Source organism: Gopherus flavomarginatus, chromosome 9, assembly GCF_025201925.1.
Source record: "Gopherus flavomarginatus isolate rGopFla2 chromosome 9, rGopFla2.mat.asm, whole genome shotgun sequence".
NCBI lineage: Eukaryota > Metazoa > Chordata > Testudines > Testudinidae > Gopherus > Gopherus flavomarginatus.
In genome coordinates, this window is record NC_066625.1 from 4,145,463 (window position 1) to 4,170,125 (window position 24,663).

The 24,663-nt window shown below is 47.6% G+C and overlaps 1 protein-coding gene across 4 annotated transcripts in view; it reads right to left on the reverse strand.

Annotated features, from left to right (window-relative positions):
• Positions 1-393: 393 nt before the first annotated feature.
• The window catches only part of NPW (neuropeptide W), a 31,513-nt gene continuing 7,243 nt past the window's right edge, over positions 394-24,663 (reverse strand). The window contains exons 2-3 of one of the 4 annotated variants that reach the window (XR_007776250.1): positions 13,547-13,759; positions 394-744 (exon numbers count right to left, since the gene is read on the reverse strand). Coding sequence is in view for 1 of the 4 variants with exons in the window: in XM_050967318.1 (XP_050823275.1) it covers positions 723-744; positions 3,155-3,738 (606 nt within the window). In the remaining 3 variants the exon portion in view is untranslated. Of the gene's footprint in view, positions 745-3,154; positions 3,793-12,665; positions 13,002-13,546; positions 13,760-24,663 lie in introns of those variants that run through there. The other 3 variants (XM_050967318.1, XR_007776251.1, XR_007776252.1) reach the window with 3 other exon arrangements.

Below are 24,663 nucleotides of genomic sequence, written 5' to 3' on the forward strand. Positions count from 1 at the left end.
CCAGCTTCGTCTGGATCCAAAAACCTCAACTCAGCTCAGCTCTGGTTTAAACGAATCAAGGTGCAAACCCAAAAATAAACATTAAAAAAGTAGGAACTTACAGCGTCTTTGCTCAGCCAAATCCAGTAAAGATTTCTATATACTTATTTATTATTTTAGTGGATTCTTAGCATGATAGTAAATATATAATGGGTCATAAAATAGATTCATGGTAAAGATGTGGAGGAAAATATTCCAAAGAGTTGAAACATCACATCGGAAAAATCTGGGAGAAATCAAACTACTGAATTTTCTCTCCCAGTTCTGTCCCAGTTCAGGTCTTGATAAAAACGTGTAACACAAAGAAGCAAACATTTCCTTTGATTCGTTCAATTTTAATGAGTGCAGTAGAAAGCAAACAGTACATATTGCTGTGATATTGCTAAGAAGCCATTACAGAGATCTAAAAAATAAAGAAAATAAATATCTTCTCTTTTTCTCCATGGTTATAGCACTAGGTCAACTTGAAAACAACAGGAATTTATCACTGTGTTTGCACAGTTGGTATAAAACCAAAGAGATTTTTTTTTAAAATGGCAATTGTCTATATGTTTTCATAGAAATCAGAGTGTCAGGAGAACCAGCTTTGAATATCTCCCCCATCCGCTACAGGAAACAGTTTCCAAGTCAGGCGACCATTGCTCTTCGAATGTCTCTATTGGGCGAGCTCAGCAGGTCAGGAACTATATCTTGGATTCAGAAAGACTGTAGGGAAAAAAAGAAATTATGTGTTTTTCTTAGGTCTGACTGATATGTCTCAGTTGTGCCAGTGCTCAGATATGTTGATTTGGGCAAATCACTTCCCTTAACCATATCTCAGTTTCCAGCACTGTAATATGGGGATGATGATACTTGGTCTTTTTAAAGTGCTTTGAGATCCTCTACGAAATGGCAGTGTATATGGGCAAAATATCAGCATCAATGGAAGTTCATGTCAACGGGATCAGAATTTGAGTTACATTTATTACAGACTTGCTTGCTTCTGTTATAAGTTATCATGTATACAAACCAAAACCCCAGATCCAAACACTCCCAAATATCAGGGTGCTCTAAACTTGACCCCCTTGATTGTGGCTTGGACTAATCTGTAACATACATGCACATAAATCTCACTCTCCCACTGAAACATACTCACAGAGAAGCAGCAGAATTACAACCTTAGCACACACATGTAAACTCTGTCCTCAGTTACACCCAAGCCAATTGCAGTGAAATGAAAGGGATAGCATAGCTGCAAGTTAAAGGCTGAAGCAACCTCTGTTTGTACTTTTCAGCCTTGTAACTTTAAACCTCTTAATCAAACCTGGCGATAAAAAAAATAGGGCTCCCCCAATTATTTGTAGGGAAGGGAGGAAGGCAAATTGGCAGAGCACTTTGGGAACAAATTCTACACTCACCAAACTCTCAGAGACTTCAGAGGGAAGACAGGGTTAGACCCCACCGTAAATATGAGGAAAAGGTATTTAATATTTGAAAGCAACCCCCCTGCCCATGCAGCTAGATTGATTGTTGCTTTGGTATTACTATAGTCCAAGTTAAAAGCTGGGCTTTAAGGGAGGGAATGAACGGAGGGCAGAAATTTAGATCCACGTCCTCCAATGGTTGTGGCTCCTTTCAAGTCCATGGAACTACTCTGTTTTACACTAGCTAAGGAGCTGTCCATACAATGGGGTGGGACTGCTGCTCTGAGAATCAGTGAGAGATGCACCCTTGGACTAGGCTGAGCTTGCATTGCAGAATGTATCTAGTTCCTTTCTATGCTTTTAAAATGAAGCCCAAACCTTCTCAAATGTATCTAAGTGGTGAGAGAAATAGCATCATGAACCAGATGTGGCCAGGTTGAGCAGCCAAACTAAAGTTCAGAAACCACATCCACAGCATATACTGTGTCATGCAAGCAAGTCCTGTGATTATTTTTAAAGGGTAACAAAGACCCCAGTGAACTTGGTGAAATAACATCCATGAGCATAAGGGTAAGGTCAGCAGCAGAAGGAACACGTTAGCTGGAGACGGGACAGACTGGGCAGGTAACGGAATCCACACCCCTGTTTGTATAAGCACCTTATTTTACTGTACTGTTTGACTGCAACTTCTGTGCACAAAATCAAACGTGTCAGCAACAGCAGAGACGGGCTTCGGCTTTTTGCATTACTTTAGCGAAGCATCAAGTGGGACCAAAACCCCCCGTCTCTTGAGTCTTCAATTTAAACTCCCGAGCCTCGAGAAAGAACGGGACAAGTCCTGCCTGCGGCTTTCCTATACACACCCAGATAGGCTCGGAGCAGCTGCACGGCCAGTTCCCTCTCTTTCATCCCGGGGGAATAATTCACGGGAAGTGCTGTGAAGCACCTGAACTGGTCATCGTTCCTTCTGGCTGCCAGGCACCCTGACAATAGCGCATCATTTAACCATCTCAGCACTGCTCAGAAATCTTTGTGTCTACAACTAGAGTCGCTGTGTGCTTCCTTCCAAACAGCCTTGATCTCCGGTAGATCCCTCCCCGCCCACCAAACCAGAAGCAAGCAGCCACCTGCCAAGAGGTTACCAAGAAAATCCCATTGTTCAGCTCAGAGCTGAGAGACAAAAATATTCATCTCAGTCTCCGGTTGAATCGCCAGTTTCAAGAATGTCCTGGCACCGCCAAAGCTTTGCTGTGATCAGTAAATTCGCTGATTTTCCTTCTGCCTGGCCAGGAAAATCTCACCAGGTCCCAGCTTTAAACCATTTGGAATAAAACAATCTCCTGCAAGGGCCTGATCCCCAAACCACTGAAATCAGTGCAAGGGATGCCAGGGGCTTAGGGTCAGGCCCTCAGAGCATGGCTGAGGCCGCGAGGAGAGGAGCGGGAATTGAGCAGGAAACATACCAGTGCTACCGAGCCTGGAAGGGCTGTCGTGCATCAACACACCTCTGTTATCAGAGCAAGAAGGGCTCTGCTGACCCCCGGGCAGCGGGTCCCCATCATGCCATGAACAAAGACAGACACCGTAAAGTGCTGGCCACTCCACCGAGCCCCAGCTCAAAGCATGGCCACGCCAAGGCTTGTTTCTCTCTGCCCCGTGAGTGGCGAGGTGGCTTTTCTTTCCAAGCCTCATACTTACTGGGTGAGATTTACCTTAAGTCCCCGATCCCCTCCTCGCTGCCCCGCTGCTGCTTCATCACCCTCTCCAGGAGCTTTGGCCTCTTCTTCTCCCGGGCCCCTCCTCGGCTCCAGGGACCCCGCTGGGCTGGCGGCGCTCGGGCTCGCTGCGGGAGGAGGCTGGCACCTGTCTGCAGAGGGGCCTGGTGCTGAGCGATTGTTCGCCTGGCTGTTAAGTCCCGCAGGCCCAGCCGTGTGAGCGCCGCGGGTTCTCTCCCACGGAGCTCGCCTCTGGCGGGGCTGGGGGCGGGCACCCCGGATGCCTGGGTCCGCGGCCCGGCGGCTCTGACGTCTTGCCTGCGGCTGTGAAGCAACCTGGGCTCCCTGCTTACAGAGGTGGGAGGCGAGCCCGGGCTCTCTCCCGGCTCATCCCCCAAGTCCCGGCGCCACAGGTACGGGGAGCGTCGGATCCCCATCAGCAGCCCCGAAGCTCGGCCCACCGTGTGGTACCGGGGGCTGGCCACATGCTTGTACCAGGCTCCGACGGGATCGACCAGCAGCATCAGCCCCAGCAAGCTCAGGGTTTTCCACGCGCCCCCAGATGCGTGCCTCAAATTCATGGTAAGCGCAGAACAAACTTGGCAAGGCTTCCGCTGGCCAAGGAAAGACAAATCCTGTAACTAACTAAGCGAGGTGGGATGAGGGGTCTGCTGGCCGAAGCCTGCAGAGCAGCAGGGGCCGAGGGCTGAAGTTAGTTCCCCTTGGAAGAGTTGCGGGAGTTTGGGAGGCTCTGATGCTTGGGGGTCTCGCTTCCCCCTTGTATATAGCCGCGGAGGGGGCGGCCCGGCCAAGCCAGAGTCCCCGCCCCCAGCCAAGGTAACCTCGTGGAAATTGACTAGCATCTCCCGCTGACTCCCCGCACCTACCCGCCAGCCCCCTGCAACTGACTAAAGCATCTCAGAGCCGGCTGGGGGGCAGCAGCCACTCAGCTGCTTCTCCTCCCTCCCGCTTCACCCATCCAGCGCTCCGTCCCCAAAGCCCGGGGCTGCCTGCTAGGTGACAACACCACCAGCTGTTTTATGGCAACAGAAGGGCAGCTGCGAGAAAGCAAACCCCAGCCGCCCCAGAAATGCCCACGAAGGAGCACTGCACACACACTCACGGAATTTAGCGCGTCCGTGACTCACAGCACATAGGAACCGAAAGCAGGGCTAAATGCTGCGATGTTCAGCAACATTAGTCCTGAGCCCGGGGCTAAATGGGCTTTGATCTAGCTGGTGTAGATCAAATTCCTGCTTTTGTTATCTATCTTTTGCAGAAAGGATGTTGACTTGTAATTAGACAAGGATGATCCCCGCACACACACAAACTTCTCCCTCTCTTACACATGTACACACACAACCCCCCCATCAGTGCGGTTCATTTGTCCTTGCAGTGCAAAACCTGCTCGTGTCCACAAAGGGATAATACATTATTAATCATTAATAATGCAAAACCTAGACTCCAATCCTGCCTCCTGCAAGTCACTAGCAAATATCATCCCAGCCTAAGGATGCCCAGGAGATTTCAATGGCCCAAACGCTTACTGACTTTGGATGCATGGCAATACTTTGGTGCAGGATATTAGTTAATAGTTGCAAAGTGATTAGAGAGATAGATAGATAGATAGATAATCACAGCATAGCACATATCGAGCTATCTATCTATTGATCATTTTTACATCACATCTTAAAACAATTGAGACAGCCTGCCTGTCTCCCTATATGAGCAGCTATCTGACTAAATTATAACTTCTGATTGGTCATTTCTTCCTGGGACATAGAGGGAGGGATAGCTCACTGGTTTGAGCATTAGCCTGCTAAACCCAGGGTTGTGAGCTCAATCCTTGAGGGAGCCATTCAGGAATCTGGGGCAAAAATCTGTCTGGGAATTGGCCCTGCTTCAAGCAGAGGGTTGGATTAGATACCTCCTGAGGTCCCTTCCAACCCAGATAGTCTATGAAAGAGGCGAGCATTTGTTTAGTTCACATTCTTTCATAGAATGGTAGGACTGGAAGGGATCTCAAGAAGTCTCCTAGTCCAATGATGGAGATTCCACAACTTCCCTAGGCAATTTATTCCAGTGCTTAACCACCCTGATAGTTAGGAAGTTTTTCCTAATATCCAACCTAAACCTCCCTTGCTGCAATTTAAGCCCATTGTTACCATCCTCCGGATCCAGAAAAACCAGGCAGACCTGACATTCTCCGCCCAGTCATCATTTAGCTCCTCTAGAACTATGGGTCAGGCATGCCTGGCCTTACAGGTGGGTGACATGAGCGACTGCCCAGGGAGCCACGATCAGAGGTGGGGCACCGTGGTCAAGAGGCTGCAGAAGGGCTGTGCCCACCTGGGGGCTAAAGGGCAGGAGCCAGGCAGCATGACACCTGCAGCTCTGCAGCCACTCCACCTGCTGCTGCTCTGCTGCTGCTGGAGTAGTACTTAAGGGGTGCCAAAGATGGCCCAGGGCACCATTTTCCCTAAGATCCTCAGCTGACATAAACTGGTGTATGACTCCTCAGTGGCGCTACATTGATAACCCCTGCCGGAGGATCTGGCCTAGGCCTCTCACTTCACATTTTCTGTTGTGTGAGCTGCTACTTGGAAGCAAATTCAGACCTCTCTTTTGTCATACAAAACAATATTGCATTCCTGTATATTTTGCCTGCTATGTTTTTATTATTAAAAGGAATACGTAGCCAGGCGCACAGACACCACAGCACCCAGCTACGCTGCAAACATGCAGCCTCATGAACAGGCTTTCTGCTCCAAAACCACTGCCTTCTAGCATTTGGATGAAAGGAGAGTCTCCACTAGCCACCAATACTATTTAGCCTGTTTGTCACTTGCAATCCCAAAGAAGGCCAGTCACAGACACTTGTCTTGAGGCACTCTGATTCAGAGCTGTCCGGGCCACTGTGGGCATGCTGCTTTTCACCAGAAGCAGTGCGAAGGCAGGTACATTATTACTGCTGTGAATTTGGTCCAAGAATGCCTGTTCCTTATGCAGCACGTCTGACTCTGTTGTGCACCCTGTTTATTCGTACAGGATTTACCAGTCCTTACATGAGTACTGATGCATTTGCATCAGAGCAGGAAACAGATTTCACTTTAGTGACTGCTTCTCTTGTTGGAGTTTGTTCTTTCTAATGTTGCCAAAGTAACAATCCTTTCCTGTAGCTGAATGAAAACACCAGAGCCCGCCAGACTGTGGTCTGGAGAAGAAAGAGGGTGAGGGATTTGGTGAAAAAGCAAAAAGTGGGAGTGAGATGCAGTGAACTGTAAGAGGACTGGCATGCTGTGTGGCATGCCTGCTCCTATTCCGAAACTCTGTCGTGTTCTGCAAAGGCTACGAGTCAGTGACAAAGTGTTCCTGGCATGTGAGAAGGGAATTATGAGGTTTTCCTGAGCAGAGCGCACAAAAATTACATGTGTACATAAGATGAATCAGTTTTTAACTAATCAGACTCTGAGAGCCAAGTCCACTCCTGGAGTAACTTCAGGGAAGCCAGAGGAGTTGCACTCAGGATGAATCTGGGCCACAGTCTTTAACGGCAGTCATTGATGAAGGTGCTATTTCTGGATTTTTAGCCCTTTGAAAGTTATGAATGGCTCCACAGCTTTCATTTTTTAATAGAGCCATTAAATGAATGACATCAGTACTGTACACAGACAATCACGCCTCATCCATCTCTAATCACCAAATACTGGCTCACAATCAGATATGCATTATCAATTTTATTTCATCCAATAAAGGAGTCATTATGCTTCTTTCTCCCTGCTACAACTGCATGGACTCTGAAAAACCCTGGATTAGAAAATCATTCGCATTTGGAAAACTTGGAAGCTCATTTCTAACTTTGCCCCAACCTCCAGTCTAGCAGTGGGGTTGGCAGTTTATGTTGTTTTGTAATGGCAAATGGACACAGGTTAATAATACCTACCTCTCATATAGCATTTTTCATCAGAAAGTCTCAAAGTGCTTCACAGTCTTTACTGTATTTATCCTCATAGCACTCCTGCTATCCCTATTTTACAGCTGGGTAACTGAGGCACAGAGAGGCTAAATGATTTGCCCAAAGTCACACGGGCCAGACTAAGGACTTGAACCTGAGTGTCCCAGTCCTGGGCTAATGGCCTAATCACCAGATGATATAGTGTATAACGCTGTTCCTACTGAGTCATACCTAACGCACAAATACATGAGGGTCTGTATTTTCCTTACACTTTGGCAGCATTTGTATAGTTTGTCATGCCAATAAGATCTCATTTCACTTCCGTTGGTGAAAGAGACAAGCTTTTCATCACAGAACTGGCAATTTAAAAATCAAGATTGGATATTTTTCGAAAAGATCTGCTCTAGAATTATTTTGGGGAAGTTCTATAGCCTGTGTTATATACAGGAGGTCAGACAAAGGTCCCTTCTGGTCTTGCAATCTATGAATCTATAAGACCCGAGTTCAAGATTCTGTACTGTCCCTGCAGTAGCTGACAAAATCATAAATATCTAAACAGAGCCATGAATAACACTCTCTGATCTGTTTTGGGGTGTTCCTCATGTCAATATCCGATAAGCACAAAACTCAGGTCCTCCTTGGCAGGTATAAAGCCATTGGGTAAAAGCTTGGCCCCACTAAAGTCAACTGAAGTTTTTCCATTGACTTTAATGGGGCCCAGATTTCACCTTCCTCTTCCCCTTTGAAAGTTGTAGGGTGGGATTTACAGAATAACTGAATGTTGGCCCAATTCTGCTCCCATTGATAACCCCCCCCTTTTGACTTCAGTGGGAGCAGACTTAGTCCAACACTGAGTGCTTTTGAAAAATCTCACCCATATGTCTTATACTAGAAGACCTGAATATACAAATACAACCGACTACGTTAACTCAACTACCAACAATGCAAACAACAGCCCAATTTTTGCTCAGCTACTTTTGCTCTATTGACTTTGTGGGAGTTATTCTGAATTTACATGGGTGAAAATGAGCAGTCTCAGGCCCAACAACTGTTAGACTGAGGTGCTTTCCTTTTAATTCTGAATGGAATTAAAGTCTATCAGAGAGAGAAACTCTATCAGAAAGATCAGATTTAATATGCAAGTTGTATTAACTCTGTCTTCTCTACACATTCACATCTGCACACTTCAGGAATTGTGGCTCTTCTTGACAATGGTCTAAATCAGAGGTGGGCAAACTACACTCTGCGAGCCACATCCGGCCCAGCAGCCAATTTTATGCAGCCCTTGAGCTCATGCTGGGGAGCAGGGTCTGGGGCTTGCCCCGTTCCTGTGTTCCAGCTGGGGAGTGGGGTCAGGGGGCGCTCCACATGTGCCACAGCTCCAAGAAGCAACGACATGTCCCCTCTCTGGCTCCTACAGGTAGGGGTAGCCAGGGGGCTCTGCACACTGTCTGCACCCCAAGTGCCACCCCTACAGCTTCCATTGGCTGGGAACTGCTGCAAATGGGAGCTGCAAGGGCAGCACCTGTGGACAGGGCAGCGCACAGAGCTGCCTGGCTGTGCCTCCGCATAGGAGCTGAAAGAGGGACATGTCGCTGCTTCTGGGAGCTGCTTGAGATAAACACCACCTGGAGCCTGCACCCCTGACCCCCTCCCAGGCCCTAACCCCCTACCCCAGCCCTGATTCCCCCCAACACCCACCAACCCCCTTGATCCCAGCCTGGAGCACCCTCCTGCACCCCAAATCTCTCATCACCAGCCCCACCCCAGAGCCCACACCTCCAGCCACAGCCTTCACCTCCCCCTGCACCCCAACCCCCTGCCCCAGCCCAGATCCCTCTCCTACACCCTGAACTTCTCATTTCTGGCCCCACCCCAGAGCCAAAAACCCCAGCCAGAGCCCTCACCCCCTCCTGCACCCTAACCCCAATTTCATGAGCATTCATGGCCTGCCATACAATTTCCATACCCAGATATGTCCCTTGAGACAAAAAGTTTGCCCACCCCACGTCTAAATGAATCTTAAAGAGGCCTTTGGAAAATGAACCACTATAGTTTAAAGATAACTTTCTTCCTATTTTTATTATAATGACTCTGGTATTTACTGGGAAGGTTCACAACTCACCCAAGCACAAAAGAAAAGTAACCAGAGAGGCCAGCCTGACTGCAGGGATGGGTTGCTATTATAGTTTGGTTGTTAATGCTCATTTCATACTTAGCACTTTGGTTTTTGCTGTCTAGGGGTTAAGTGTTCTGGTGATTTCTACCATTCAGGCTCCACTGCAGCTCTTCCTGGGAGTATAATGTGGTGATGCAGATGCAAATATCTTGGATGAAGGACCTTATGGATTCTTATGAGGAATGTATGTTTTAAGCAGTCCTAACAGGATAATACTACTTTGTCCTTCTTTAGCACCTAACTCCCAAGGATCACAAAGCACTTTGCAAGTCTCACAACAGCTTTGTTAGCTATTATTATCCCCATTTTCCAGGCAGGGAAACTAAGGGCAAGAGAGGTTAAGTGACTTGTTCAAAGTCACACAAGTTAGTGGCAGAGCTGGTAAAGAACCCAGAAGTTCTTAGACAAGGAACTGCTCTCACAGCACACCACACTGCCTTCTGACACAATGAGCTACATTCATCTGTAGGTTAAATGGGAGTGGGTGTAAGTTAGTAAGAAAATCTGTATAAGTGCCAACATACCATAAGGTGCACCAATATGGAATTCATCAAATGTGCCAAAGAGGCAAAATTAATTGAAGTCTCTGGTGTTACCCCAGTAATGAGTTTAGTCCATTTTGTCTCCTGCACTCACACAAACATATTTTACAAATTATCACTAGTCTGTGTATCTTAAAAAGGTTAATTGCTTCCCACAACTCTAAGTGTTTATGTGTGTGCTGTGACAAAGTTCCTCCTCTACTTTGGCGGGTCCTGCTCTTATTGGCAGATTTGCTCACCTCAGTGATCTTCCCCACAGTCTGGTCAATTTCTCCTGTGTCTGATCAGAAATTGGGAGGTTTGGGGGGAACCCAGGCCTTCTCTACTCTGGGTTCCAGCCCAGGGCCCTGTGGATTGCAGCTGTCTATAGTGCCTCCTGTAACAGCTGCGTGACAGCTACACCTCCCTGGGCTACTTCCCCACGGCCTCCTCCAAACACCTTCTTTATCCTCACCACAGGACCTTCCTCCTGGTGTCTGATAATGCTTGTACTCCTTAGTCCTCCAACAGCTCACCCTCACCGCTCCTTACGCCTCTTACTCCCAGCTCCTCTCACACACTTCCTCTCCTCTAGCTCCATTCCCCCCCCCCACCCAACTGGAGTGAGCTCCTTTTTAAACCCAGGTGCCCTGATTAGCCTGCCTTGATTGGTTGCAGGTGATCTAATCAGCCTGTCTGCCTTAATTGGTTCTAGCAGGTTCCTGATTACTCTAGTGCAGCCCCTGCTCTGGTCACTCAGGGAACAGAAAACTACTCATCCAGTGACCAGTCTATTTGCGCCCGCCCACCCCCGCTGGATGCCAATAGGACCAGTCTATTTGCGCCCGCCCACCCCCGCTGGATGCCAATAGGACCAGTCTATTTGCGCCCGCCCACCCCCGCTGGATGCCAATAGGACCAGTCTATTTGCCCTCTACCAGACTCCTATACTCCACTGGTTTGGATCTGTCACAGTGCATACCCTTTTATAACAGAATCACAGAGCTGTCAGGCTGGAAGGGACCTCAAGAGGTCATCTAGTTGAGCCTCCTGTGCTGAGGCAGGATCAAGGAAACCTGGACCATCCCTGACAGCTGTTTGCCCAACCTGTTCTTTAAAACCTACAACAATGGGGATTCCACAACCTCCCTTGGAAGCCCAGTCCAGTGCTTCACTATCCTTATAGTTAGAAAGTTGTTTCTAGTATCTAACCTAAATCTCCTTTGCTGAAGATTAAGACCATTATTTCTTGTTCTGCCTTCAGTGGACATGGAGAACAATTGATCACCGTCCTCTTTATAACAGCCCTTCCATATGTTTGAAGGCTATTATAAGGTTCCCATTTGTCTTTCTTTTCTCAAGATTAAACATGCCCAGTTTTTTTAACCTTTCCTCATAGCTCAGGTTTACTAAACCTTTGATCATTTTTATTGCTCTCCTCTGGACTCTCTCCAGTTTGTCTATATCTTTCTTAAAGTGTGGCACCCAGAACTGGACCCAGTACTAGAGCTGAGGCCCCATCAGTACTGAGAAGAATAGGACAATTACTCCTGTGTCTTACATACGACACTCCTGTTAATACACCCCCAAAATGATATTAGGGTTTTTTTGCCACTGCTTCACATTGTTGACTTATGTTCAACTTGTGATAAACTATAACCCCTAGATCCTTTTCAGCAGTACTACCACCTCGGCAATTATTCCCCATTTTGTAGTTGTGCATTTGATTTTTCCTTCCTAAGTGCAGTACTTTGCACTTGCCTTTACTAAATATTTTTATTGATTGAATCCCATGTTTTGTTACTTCCACAGTCCTACAGAATGGTGGCTGTTAAGATTTGCTGAACAAAAAATCCATGGCGATAGCAGTCAGTAATGACTGCTTGTAATGAAAAAATGAGATTGAAAAAGAATAGATGTGACTTCTCATTATTTATTATTATTGTTATTTGTACTCAGGCAGCCTCTAAGAAGCCCAACTCCATGGTGCAAGGCACTGTACAAACACAGAATTGAAGCCAGTCCTTCTTTAATTTCTAAATTAACTGCCTGTTTGCCATCAAACCCCACCCCACCCCCGATGTGCTGGCAGCGCACTCAGCCCTGGAGCCGTTCCCTCTTCAGACCTCACAAGAGAAGATGTGTCAGGCCTGATTAGTATGTAGATGGCAGACATGTGAAACCCCAGATGCTGCAGGACGTGGTAGTGATTCAGTAGGTATCATTTCTGAGTTAGTATCAAGCATAGTACTGGGGTGGAGCCGTCTTCAGATGAGATATACAGCTCAGGATATGAATGACTGGTCATAAAAGCTCCCATGGCCCTTTTCACAATAGTAGTGTTGGTAAGCATGCTGGTCAAACCAGAAACATTCTGCCTCTCTAACCTCTACCTCCCTCCTGAAAGTTTTGTTTGGAGATGGTGTTTTTCACTTCCTCCCCTAGAATTAAATAACTGCCACGTTTTTTCACCTCACAAGTGATTGTATTTTTTAGCGGTAGAAAACATTATTCCTATATATGTGGTTTGCGAAGTGCTTTGGAATCATGATCATTAACCACCCAATTCTGGTACATTCCCACGTACATCCCACATGAGAGTTTTCTTGGTGAATCAGAATGAGTGCATTTTGTTAATGGATACATATGAGCCACTGTTTAGTGATTGGAACCCAAACTGGCTAACATCCCTAAGGTACCAAAGTGACAGGTGTCTTAGATAGGTAGTCCTAGGTATAACAACGTTTGCCATTTTCTCACATCTAGCATGTGTCCTAGTGTAATAAACTCAGATTACTCAGCGGTTCCTTTCATCAGTGATTCAGAACATGCTGATTAAATGCTATTTCCTTGTTCCTCTGAAATAAAGGAGCTATAGCTGATACAAACAAATTACGATTTCACACTTTGAGGCAAGGAACACCTTGATTTCATTGTAAAGTCTATGTATTTTGTTGTCTCTAGAGAGAAAGAGGGAGAAATAATAGGTGTCTCATGATGTTTTAATTCCTCTTATTAAAGTACATTAGGTTAATCACTAAACCCTTAACAAATGTCTAACTCATCAGTACTTTACAAAAAAGTCAGATGCTGCTTTGAGAGATTTTTCCTCCAGGGTCCATGAGTATGGAAGTTGAGCAGCAAGCTGCAGAGTCTCCAAAGGATAATAAACTCTCTCAAATTACTCTCCTAATGGAACAAAGAGTGTTATAAATGTCACACACAATATAGCAAAAGCACTGGAAACCTTTACGTGAAACAATAGATCCATTAGCACTAAGTTAAAAAAAAAACAGTCTCATAGGACCGTTGCATGGTTTTATATAGCATGCTATTCCAAGCCAAATGAACCTGTTTGCTTGCTCCAAAACTCTGGAGCTGATCTCACACCATAGCACGTGGCAATACTAAGAATGTACATGCTTAAACCACCCTTCATCTGAAGATTTCAATGTACTTAACAGACAGTAACTCAACCATGCTACACCCATGTGAGTGTCATTATCCCCATTTTGCAGATGAAAAAACTAAGGCACAGAGTGGGAACAAAACGAGTCAGTCATTGGAGATGGAAACTGAGCCCAGGTCAAGACTCAGTCTCAGGCTCTAACCATCAGACCACACTAACAGGTCACACTGCCTGTCCCAACTTTTATGGGGCAGATCTGCATCTTACAAACTAAGGGCATGGACTTGTAAACCTCACTCACGTAAGTAATCCCCACTTAACTTACCTGACTGCAAAGGGACTACTTGCAGGCACACATGAATTGTCATACTAGATTAGACCTGTGATCCATTTTGTCCAACATCCTGTCTTCGACAGCAGCAGCCAATATATGATTAAGAGCCCTTAAATATCTCAGGGGCTGATGCAATGTCACCATAGTGTGATGCCGACATGGCTACTCAATGCCACAGAACCGTGATGCAAACATCATGAGACTCTGAGGTACCGATTTTTGTCGTAGAGAAACAAAACAGAACAACAAAGACAAAGATAAAAAAATGCAGGTGAAAGAGCAGAAGGAGAAGATGACGTCAGGTGGATATCTCTAATGCGAGCAAACTTTTCAGCCCCCTCTGTTCCATGATTCAACCTTTCTCCTGGAAACAATTTATAATAATAATGAAAGTGAGTTAACACCTACCTGTATGGAGTGCAGAGTAAATATGACTCTGACACGATGCATGTTTTCTGTAATGAAGGACATAGCTGAGAAGCGAACCCTAGGCTTTGACTGCCCTGAAAGCCCTTACCTAAAGCCCACATGGCATTGAACTACTTGCTTATTAGCTGCAAGGCTTAATTAGTTGAGGTCAAATCCTATACTCAGCTCTGTGCATGCTACTTAATTAACTTCAGTAATGTCAAGAAAGATAGCTGAGGACTGAATCCCTGGCTCTAAGGCCACAGTTCTGAAACTGGATCTGCACTGGCGGATCATGTTTTGTATAGCACAGGGTCTGCTGCATTGAACTGAGTCACAGATTGGGGCGTATATTTGTAAAACCCCTTGAGATCTTCAAATGGAAGGCATTCTAGCAGTCCTATATGGTAATAACCATTAAAAAATGGAATTCAGCACACCCAGCTGTGTCACAGTAGCAGGAACTAGGGTCATCTCCTCCCTTTGATGCATGTAATTTCTAGTGACATTTAGCAGGAGTCATTTGTGGAGACAATGAAGTCTGAAAAATCTAATGGAAACAGACAAAATCAAGTCTATTCAAAGGCAGCATGGTCTGGCTGACCAGACAGGGAGCCAGGAAAGCTGTGTTTTATTCCCAGGTTTATCAGTGACTTGTTATGTGACCTCAGACACTTTACCTCCCTGGGCCTCAGTATTCCTTTGTGTAAAACAGGGATAAAACACTTATCTCCATTTATTTGCTAAGTACTATGCTGGACCTGGTTGTAATGACACACACTGTTAATGTTGAGTTATAAATCTGTTTCACATCTGTTATTACTAAGGCCTGGTCTACACTATGCATTTAAACCGAATTTAGCAGTGTTAAACCGATTTAACCCTGCACTTGTCCACACAACGAGGCCCTTTATATCGATATAAACGGCTCTTTAAATTGGTTTCTTTACTCCTCCCCAACGAGAGGAGTAGCACTGTGATCCGTATTGCCATGTTGGATTAGGGTTAGCGTGGCCGCAAATCGATGGTATTCGCCTCCAGGCGGTATCCCACAGTGCACCATTGTGACCGCTCTGGAAAGCAATCTGAACTCGGATGCACTGGCCAGGTAGACAGGAAAAGCCCCGTGAACTTTTGAATTTTATTTCCTGTTTGCCCAGCATGGAGCTCTGATCAGCACGGGTGGCCATGCAGTCCCAAATCCAAAAAGAGCTCCAGCATGGACCGTACGAGAGATACTGGATCTGATATCTGTATGGGAAGACAAATCTATTCTATCAGAGCTCCGTTACAGAAGACGAAATGACAAAGCATTTGAAAAAATCTCCAGGCTATGATAGACAGAGGCCACAGCAGGGACTCAACACAGTGCTGTGTGACAACCATAATGGAAAGCCAAAGAATCAAATGGACGCTCATGGAGGGAGGGAGAGGGGACTGAGGACTCCAGCTATCCCACAGTTCCAGCAGTCTCTGAAAAGCATTTGCATTCTTGGCTGAGCTCCCAATGCCTGAAGGGTCAAAAACATTGTCGCCAGTAGTTCAGGGAATATGTCGTCAATTCACCGCCCCTCCCCCTTTCAAAGAAAAGGGGAAAAAATCATTTCTCGCCACTTTTCAATGTCACCGTATGTCTACTGGATGCTGCTGGTAGACAGGGTGCTGCAGCGCTAAACAGCAGCATCCTCTCCCCTCCCTTCCCCAGTGGCAGACGGTACAGTACAAAATGACTGATAGCCGTCCTCCTCATCCTGTGAGTGCTCCTGGCTGGCCTTGGTGAGGTCAGCCAGGGGAGCCTGGGTGAAAATGGGAATGACTCCCTATCATTCCTGGCAGATGGTACAAAATGCTGGGTAACCGTCCTCATCATAGCAGCTGGAGCCTGAGCTCCACCAGCCCCCCGCTCTGCTTTGTGTCTAAAGAAAAGATTCTGTACTCCCTGGACTATCATAGCAGCACGAGGCTGCATTCCTTCCCCCCCCCCACACTCTTTAATTTCCTGCCTGGACTATCATAGCAGCTGGAGGCTGCCTCCCCCTCACTTTATCTCGCTAAAAAGTCAGTGTTTCTTATTCTTGCATTCTTTATTACTTCATCACACAAATGGGGGGACACTGCCACGGTAGCCCAGGAGGGGAGTGGGAGGAGGAAAGCAATGGGTGGGATTGTTGTAGGGGCACGCCCTAGAATGGCATGCAGCTCATCATTTCTGTGGGATCTCTGGGGCTCTGACCCGGAGCGGCTGTGCTCTCTGGCTCTCTAGTAGACTTGCCCCATATTCTAGGCAGGACTGACTCTATTTTTAGACAAAACATAAAGAAGGGAATGACCCGGGGAGTCATTCCCATTTTTGTGCATGCGCCCCCGGCCGACCTCAGCGAGGCCAGCTAGGAGCACCCATGACAGCAGCAGATGGTACAAAATGCTTGATAACCATCATCGCCAATTTCCAATTGCAAACAGTACAAAATGATTGAAAACTGTCATCTCATCACCAATTTACAATGGCAGATGGTGCAACAGGGATGGTAACCATCTCTGCTACCTTGCAAAGGCAAATGAATGCTGCTGTGTAGCACTGCGGTACCACCTCTATCAGCAGCATCCAGTACACATACGGTGACAGTGACAAAGGGCAAAACAGGCTCCATGGTTGCCATGCTATGGCGTCTGCCAGGGCAATCCAGGGAAAAAGGGCACGAAATGATTGTCTGCCATTGCTTTCCCGGAGGAAGGATTGAGTGACGACATTTACCCAGAATCACCCACGACACTGTTTTTTGCCCCATCATGCATTGGGATCTCAACCCAGAATTCCAATGGGCAGAGGAGACTGCGGGAAGTATGGGATAGCTATGAGATAGCTACCCACAGTGCAGTGCTCCAGAAATCGACGATAGCCTCGGTACATGGACGCACACCGCCAAATTAATGTGCTTAGTGTGGTCGCGTGCACTCGACTTTATACAATATGTTTTACAAAACCAGTTTATGTAAAATTGAAATAATCTCGTAGTGTAGACATACTCTAAAGCTGCCATTCCTTGCTGAACTCCATGCAGAGTCCCCGAATGGCTGCCCATTATCTGTCTGATAGGTGAGATCATGTGCTTTCCTTAGATCCTATGGATATTCAGACACAAGGCAGTGAGGGAGCTCTTGACACCAAATTGTCTTGCTTTTGCCTGTTTAAGCTAGCTCCCTTAATATCTTTTGAAAGCAGAGCTCTCTCCAAAGGTTGAATTCTGTTCTGGGAACTCGCATATTGACTCCTTGACACCTAGAAAGCTCTTTCTCATCTTGTATGTACCGTGTGATGTCTTCAGGAACACCATCCAAGAACTGCTCCATTTGTATGAGGAGGTTTAATTCTTCCAAGGTTTGAATGTTGTTTCCTGTTATCCAGGCCTCATAGTTTTTTGCAATGTAGTAGGCGTGTTTGGGAAATGACACCTCGGGTTTCCACTTTTGGGTTCTGAAGCGCCGACGGGCATGATCTGGGGTTATCCCCATTCGGTATCTGGCCTTGGTTTGAAAAAGTTTATAGTCATTCATTTGCAGCTTAGGCATTTCAGCTGCCACCTCTGCTAAAGGTCCACTGAGCTGTGACCTCAATTTTACCATGTACTGGTCTTCGGGGATGTTGTACCCAAGACAGGCTCTTTCAAAATTTTCCAAGAAGGCCTCGGTGTCATCACCTGCCTTGTAGGTGGGAAATTTCCTGTGCTGTGGAGCAATAATGGGCGCCGGGTTGTTAGGGTTGGCTGGCACATGCAACCCAGCTTTTGCCATCTCCAGTTCATGTTTTCTCTGTTTTTCCTTCTCTTCATTCTCTTTTTGTTGTTTTTCCATTTTTTTTGTTGTTTTTTTATTTCTTTTTGGTGTTTTTCCATTTCTTTTTGGTGTTTTTTCATTTCTTTTTGGTGTTTTTCCATGTCTCGGCGGTGGGCCGCCTCTTCTTCTGCTTGTTTCCTTCGGTAGGCCAATTCTTCTTCTTCTAGTTTTCTTTTGTGTGCTGCCTCTTGGGCTGCCTGTTCTCTTTGGAAGGCTGCCAGTTTCATGCTTTCTTCCTTTTCTTTCATCTCCATCTGTCGCCTGTGTTCAGCTTCTTTGATTTGTTCTTCGGCCTCAATTTTTGCCTTAGAAGTCATGGTTCCTGTTTTCTTGTGTTGGGGTGCCCTCCGGTGTTTATCTTCTGAACTGCAGGTTCTGGTGCCTCCTGAAGTCTGCCTAGCAACAGTGCTTTTTTCCTTTTCTCTCTCTAGCTAATGTTCAATGAAAGGAAACCAGAAAAACCACTTTATTTGCATGCATATAAGTGCTGGTACTTGCCTCCTAATGGGAGGGCTATTGCATGACAAAAGACCCTCAACAGTCTCTTAATGGCTTCTCGCTTAACATGCAAGCCACAAACTGCCAGAGAGAGCAGAAAAAAAAAATTCTCTCTGGTTTCCTTTTAAAACCAACTGTTTTTCTCTGCTAAAAAGCCCCTAGCAGAGAAAAGAAAAATAAAATATTTCCACTGGCTTCTGGATTCTGTCTATCCCACCGCTGCTACACCATATCATAACCTTAGTCCCAGATTTGGACCTTAGCGTCCAAAATATGGGGGTTAGTATGAAAACCTCCAAGCTTAGTTACCAGCTTGGACCTGGTACCTGCTGCCACCACCCAAAAAATTAGAGTGTTTTGGGGCACTCTGGTCCCCCTGAAAAACCTTCCCTGGGGACCCCAAGACCCAAATCCCTTGAGTCTCACAATAAAGGGAAATAATCCTTTTTCCCTTCCCCCCTCCAGGTGCTCCTGGAGAGATACACCGACACAAGCTCTGTGAAACTACACAGAGAGACTCCCCCTCTCTGTTCCCAATCCTGGAAACAAAAAGTACTTTCCTATTTCCCCAGAGGGAATGCAAGATCAGGCTAGCAAATCCAACACACACAGATCTCCCCCCCTGATTTCTTCCTCCCACCAATTCCCTGGTGAGTACAGACTCAATTTCCCTGAAGTAAAGAAAAACTCCAACAGGTCTTAAAAGAAAGCTTTATATAAAAAGAAAGAAAAATACATACAAATGTGCTCTCTGTATTAAGATGATACAACACAGGGTTAATTGCTTAAAAGAATATTGAATAAACAGCCTTATTTAAAAAGAAGACAAATTAAAGCACTCCAGCACTTATATTTATGCAAATACCAAAGAAAAGAAACCATAGAACTTACTATCTGATCTCTTTGTCCTTACACTTAGAAACAGAAAATTAGAAAGTAGAACTACTTCTCCAAAGCTCAGAGAAAGCAGGCAGGCAGACAAAGACTTAGACACTCAATTCCCTCCACCCAAAGTTGAAAAAATCCGGTTTCCTGATTGGTCCTCTGGTCAGGTGCTTCAGGTGAAAGAGACATTAACCCTTAGCTATCTGTTTATGACAGGAGCTCTTGACACCAAATTGTCTTGCTTTTGCCTGTTTAAGCTAGCTCCCTTAATATCTTTTGAAAGCAGAGCTCTCTCCAAAGGTTGAATTCTGTTCTGGGAACTCGCATATTGACTCCTTGACACCTAGAAAGCTCTTTCTCACCCCTCACCACACTGTTCCTTTGTGTTCCTGTGTATGTATATTTCCCCCCCATTATCTGCTCTTATCATGCTCTCATCCTCCAACCAGCAGTTGCTAAATATATACATTTGAGAATTCCACATAAGGCAACTCTCCTTCACAGCATGGATCACTCTGCAGACTTTGCTTACACTCCCAACGCCCACGTGAAGGGCTCACTTCAGTTCAGAAAAGTTAGTGCCATCAACTTCTATAAAAAACTCCATCATGTTTTGAGAAAAACATTCTGTATCTCACTCCAGAATCTCAGTGGCTTGATCTAAGGACCTTGCCAATAACCTGGAACACAACTTCAACTCTTGCAAAAGGTGCCATATGACCAGGACCTTGATCTAAAGTTCTACTTGAAATATGTTACATCTGGCAGCACATCTCCTGTAGCACCACCATGAAGGGCTGTTCAGTATTGACTCAAAGGGAGGAGCAACACCTTCTGAACACCAACAACTGTTAGATGCCTGCAAGTCACCAGGGCCTGATGAAATGCATCCTAGAATATTCAAGGAGCTAAGAGAGGAGGTACCTGAGACTCTAGCTATTATCTTTGGAAAATCATGGGAGATGGGAGAGATTCCAGAAGACTGGAAAAGGGCAAATATAGTGCCCATCTATAAAAAGGGAAATAAAAACAACCCAGGAAACTACAGAACAGTTAGTTTAACTTCTGTGCCAGGGAAGATAATGGAGCAAGTAATTAAAGAAATCATCTGCAAACGCTTGGAAGGTGGTAAGGTGATAGGGAATAGCCAGCATGGATTCGTAAAGAACAAATCATGTCAAACAAATCTGATAGCTTTCTTTGATAGGATAAGGAGTCTTGTGGATAAGGGAGAAGCGGTGGATGTGGTATACCTAGACTTCAGTAAGGCATCTGATATGGTCTTGCATGATATTCTTATAGATAAACTAGGCAAATACAACTTAGATGGGACTACTATAAGGTGGGTGCATAACTTGCTGGATAACCAACCGTACTCAGAGACAGGGCCGGCTCTAGGCACCAGCCCTCCAAGCATGTGCTTGGGACGGCACCTTCTAAGGGGCGGCCCTCCGTCCCCCCCCTTTTTTTAATTTTAATTTTTTATTTTTTTGCTTGGGGCCTCATTGTCGGGAGCCAGCCCTGGCGCAGCCACTCTCCCGAGCCGGGATCCGCGCCCACTGCCCAGCCCGGTGGCGCCCTGCACAGCCCACTCGGAAACGCGGCGCCGCCGGGAGTGGCAGCGGCAGCAGGAACCCTCCTCTCTCTGTCCCCGGCTCCTCCACATTCCGGGAGCCCCTCTCACCGCCGCCACAGTCGGGGCTTGGCTCCTCCTCCGTCCCCGGCTCCTCACACAGCCGAGCCCGGGCTGCGGCGGAAGGGAGAGGGGCTCCCGGAGTGTGTGAGGAGCCGGGGAGAGAGAGAGGGAGGCGGGGTCCCCTGGAGCCGAGCCCGGCCTGCAGCGGTGGCGAGAAGAGCTCCCAGAGTCAGGGCTGCCCAGGCGCGGGGGTGGGAAGTGAGGCAATTTTCCCCAGGCTCCGGGCCCCACAGGGTATGTTGGAGGCTCCCCGCACCTCCGTCTTTCCCCATCCCCCGGTGTCTCAGCTGTAAGGGGGCGGGGCTGCGAGCTGCAGCCGGCGGCGGGAACTCAGGCCCTACTGGAGACACCACGCCGCTGCAGCACTGTCGGGGAGAGGGGGTAAGCGACATGGTAAGGGGCTGGGCGTAGCCGGGCACCCCCCGACCCTGTCCCCCCTAGCCCTGACCCCCAGCTCCAAGCCCAGCCCTTCTGAGCTGGGCACCCCCCCCAAACCCATCCTCCCCATCCAGCCCTGACCCCCAGCTCCAAGCCCAGCCCCTCTGAGCTGGGCACAATCCCCTGCCCCATCCCCCTCACAGCCCTGACCCCCAGCTCTGAGCCCAGCCCCTCTGAGCTGGGCACTCCCGACCCCATCCCCCACAGCTCTGACCCCCAGCTCCGAGCCCAGTCCCTCTGAGCCGGGCACCCCCCGACCCCATTTCCCACAGCCCTGACCCCCAGCTCCAAGCCCAGCCCTTCTGAGCTGGGCACCCCTCCCCAAACCCATCCTCCCCATCCAGCCCTGACCCCCAGCTCCAAGCCCAGCCCCTCTGAGCTGGGCACAATCCCCTGCCCCATCCCCCCCACAGCCCTGACCCCCAGCTCTGAGCCCAGTCCCTCTGAGCCGGGCACCCCCTGACCCCATTTCCCACAGCCCTGACCCTCAGCTCTGAGCCCAGCCCCTGTGAGCTGGGCACCCCCCAACACCATCTTTCCGAGTCCAGACCCCTAGCTCCGAGCCCAGCTCCTCTGAGCTGGGCAGCCCCCACAGCCCTGAGCACCAGCTCCGAGTCCAGCCTCTCTGAGCCGGACAACCCCCGACCCCATCTCCCCACAGTCCTGAGCCCAGCCCCTGTGAGCTGGGCACCTCCTAACCCAGAGCCCAGCTCCCCACCCAGCCCTAGGCAACAGCAGCACCGTCCCCAGGCAGTGACAGCCCATTGGCACCAACCATTACCATCACCCAGTAACAGCCCATTATGTAACTGTAAATGTATACATACCAGTAAAGCATTTAATGTTTTCAAATAATGTATTTGGTGTATTTTCAAATTATTACAAATTAATTTTTGAATGTATTTCACGAGTTATTTTTTACATTTCCAAACACGTTACTATAGTATAGTAGTGCAACTTTTTTTTATGGAAGGGGCCCCCGAAATTGCTTTGCCCCAGGCCCCCTGCATCCTCTGGGCGTCCCTGCCCAGAGCGTGTGAGGAGCCAGGGAGGGAGGGAAACGGAGTCCCCTGGAGCCGAGCCCTGGCTGCGGTGGCGGTGAGAGGGGCTCCCGGAGTGTGTGAGGAAGTGAGCAGCTGGCTGGGCTCGTTGGTGCTGAGCAGGTAGCCCCGCAGCTGGAGATCCTCGCCTTCCCTCCCACTGGGGCTGGGCCAGGGCACCATGAGGCTGAAGAGCAGCAGGTCCAGGGGGCTCTCCAGGTCCTCGGCCACCAGCATGTCGGGGGTGAGGGCAGTGAGCATGAACTGATCCACCTCCGTCACCAGCAGCACGGCGAAGCCCAGAGAGGGGGCCGTGTTCCCTGCACCGCCCCGCAGCTGTGCCGCCACCTGGAAGTATTCCCACTCCACACCCCCAGCAGTTCCATCCGCATGGGGACAGAGTCGCAGCTGGGCCAGGGCTTGGCTGCAGTGTGTTGGTAGCAGATCCCACGTTTGGTGGGGAGCCCAGTGCTGGGGCAACAGGGGGTGTGAGTGGGGGGGCACTGGTGGGCAAGAGGGGGAGCTCTTGTCTGGGGGAGGAGGGGGGCAGCCAAAAATTTTTTTGCTTGGGGCAGCAAAAAACCTAGAGCCAGCCCTGCTCAGAGAGTAGTTATTAGTGGCTCCCAATCCTGCTAGAAAAGTATAACAAGTGGGGTTCCGCAGGGGTCTGTTTTGGGACCAGCTCTGTTCAATATCTTCATCAACGACTTAGATATTGGCATAGAAAGTATGCATATTAAGTTCGCAGAGATACCAAATTAGGAGGGATTGCAACTGCTTTGGAGGATAGGGTCATAATTCAAAATGATCTGGACAAATTGGAGGAATGGCTTAAGGTAAACAGGATGAAGTTTAACAAAGACAAATGCAAAGTGCCCCACTTAGGAAGGAACAATCAATTTCACACATACAGAATGAGAAGAGATTGTCTAGGAAGGAGTACGGCAGAAAGGGATCTAGGGGTTATAGTGGACCACAAACTAAATATGAGTCAATAGTGTGATGCTGTTGCAAAAAAAGCAAACGTGATTCTGGGATGCATTAACAGATGTGTTGTGAGCAAGACACGAGAAGTCATTCTTCTGTCTACTCTGAGCTGGTTAGGCCTCAATTGGAGTATTGTGTCCAGTTCTGGGCACCACATTTCAAGAAAGATGTGGAAAAATTGGAGAGGGTCCAGAGAAGAGCAACAAGAATGATTAAAGATCTTGAGAACATGACCTATGAAGGAAGGCTGAAAGAATTGGGTTTGTTTAGTTTGGAAAAGAGAAGACTGAGGGGACATGATAGCAGTTTTCAGGTATCTAAAAGGGTGTCATAAGGAGAAGGGAGAAAACTTTCTCACCTTAGCCTCTAAGGATAGAACAAGAAGCAATGGGCTTAAACTGCAGCAAGGAAGGTTTAGGTTGGACATTAGGAAAAAGTTCCTGTAAGGGTGGTTAAACACTGGAATAAATTGCCTAGGGAGGTTGTGGAATCTCCATCTCTGGAGATATTTAAGAGTAGGTTAGATAAATGTCCATCCAGGATGGTCTAGACAGTATTTGGTCCTGCCATGAGGACAGGGGACTGGACTCAATGACCTCTCGAGGTCCCTTCCATTCCTAGCATCTATGAATCTACAAACTGTTCTTTGAATATTGTTGAGTTTTCTTTGCAGTACTCCTATCAACTGCTGCCCAGGCTTTAGCTGTGAGATCTGATGAGATTACAGCCAGAGGTGACATAGCTATAAACTCTTTCCCACTAACATATTGAGGGCCAGATCACTTTACTACTAAGCCCGCTGATTAAACAATAACAATGGCAAGGGAAACACTGAAAGAATGATCACTGTTAACAGAAAACTTATACAAAATAATCTCTGGCTCTTATTCCCTATTTATTTAGCATTTGCATTTTTGCCGAGCCAAGCACAGTGTTCTTAGTGGCTAAGTGGAGCTCTCGGACCCCACCCACACTCCTCGACAATGTGCATCACTGTTTGCTGCAACGCAGCTTCAGCTTAGATTGTCTCGAAGACCCCAACAGTGCTGATTGGCTGCACGGAGGCCTTGCCTAGTCCAGAATGGTTACTAAGGGCCCACTGATGACGTAGCAGGTTGAAGCCGGGTGGGCGAGCAGTAGGGTGTGTGGTGAGGAACTGATTGGTGATTGATGTTAAGCCCCAGTCTTCCCACCATAGAGACTCGCCTATACATCCTGGTGTGGCAGCGTTGACCCCAGTGGGGACCATACTGAACAGCTCCTCATTGTGCTGCTACTAGGAAGTTGTCACGGAGTCCCTGGGCGATGCTCTGGAACTGCTC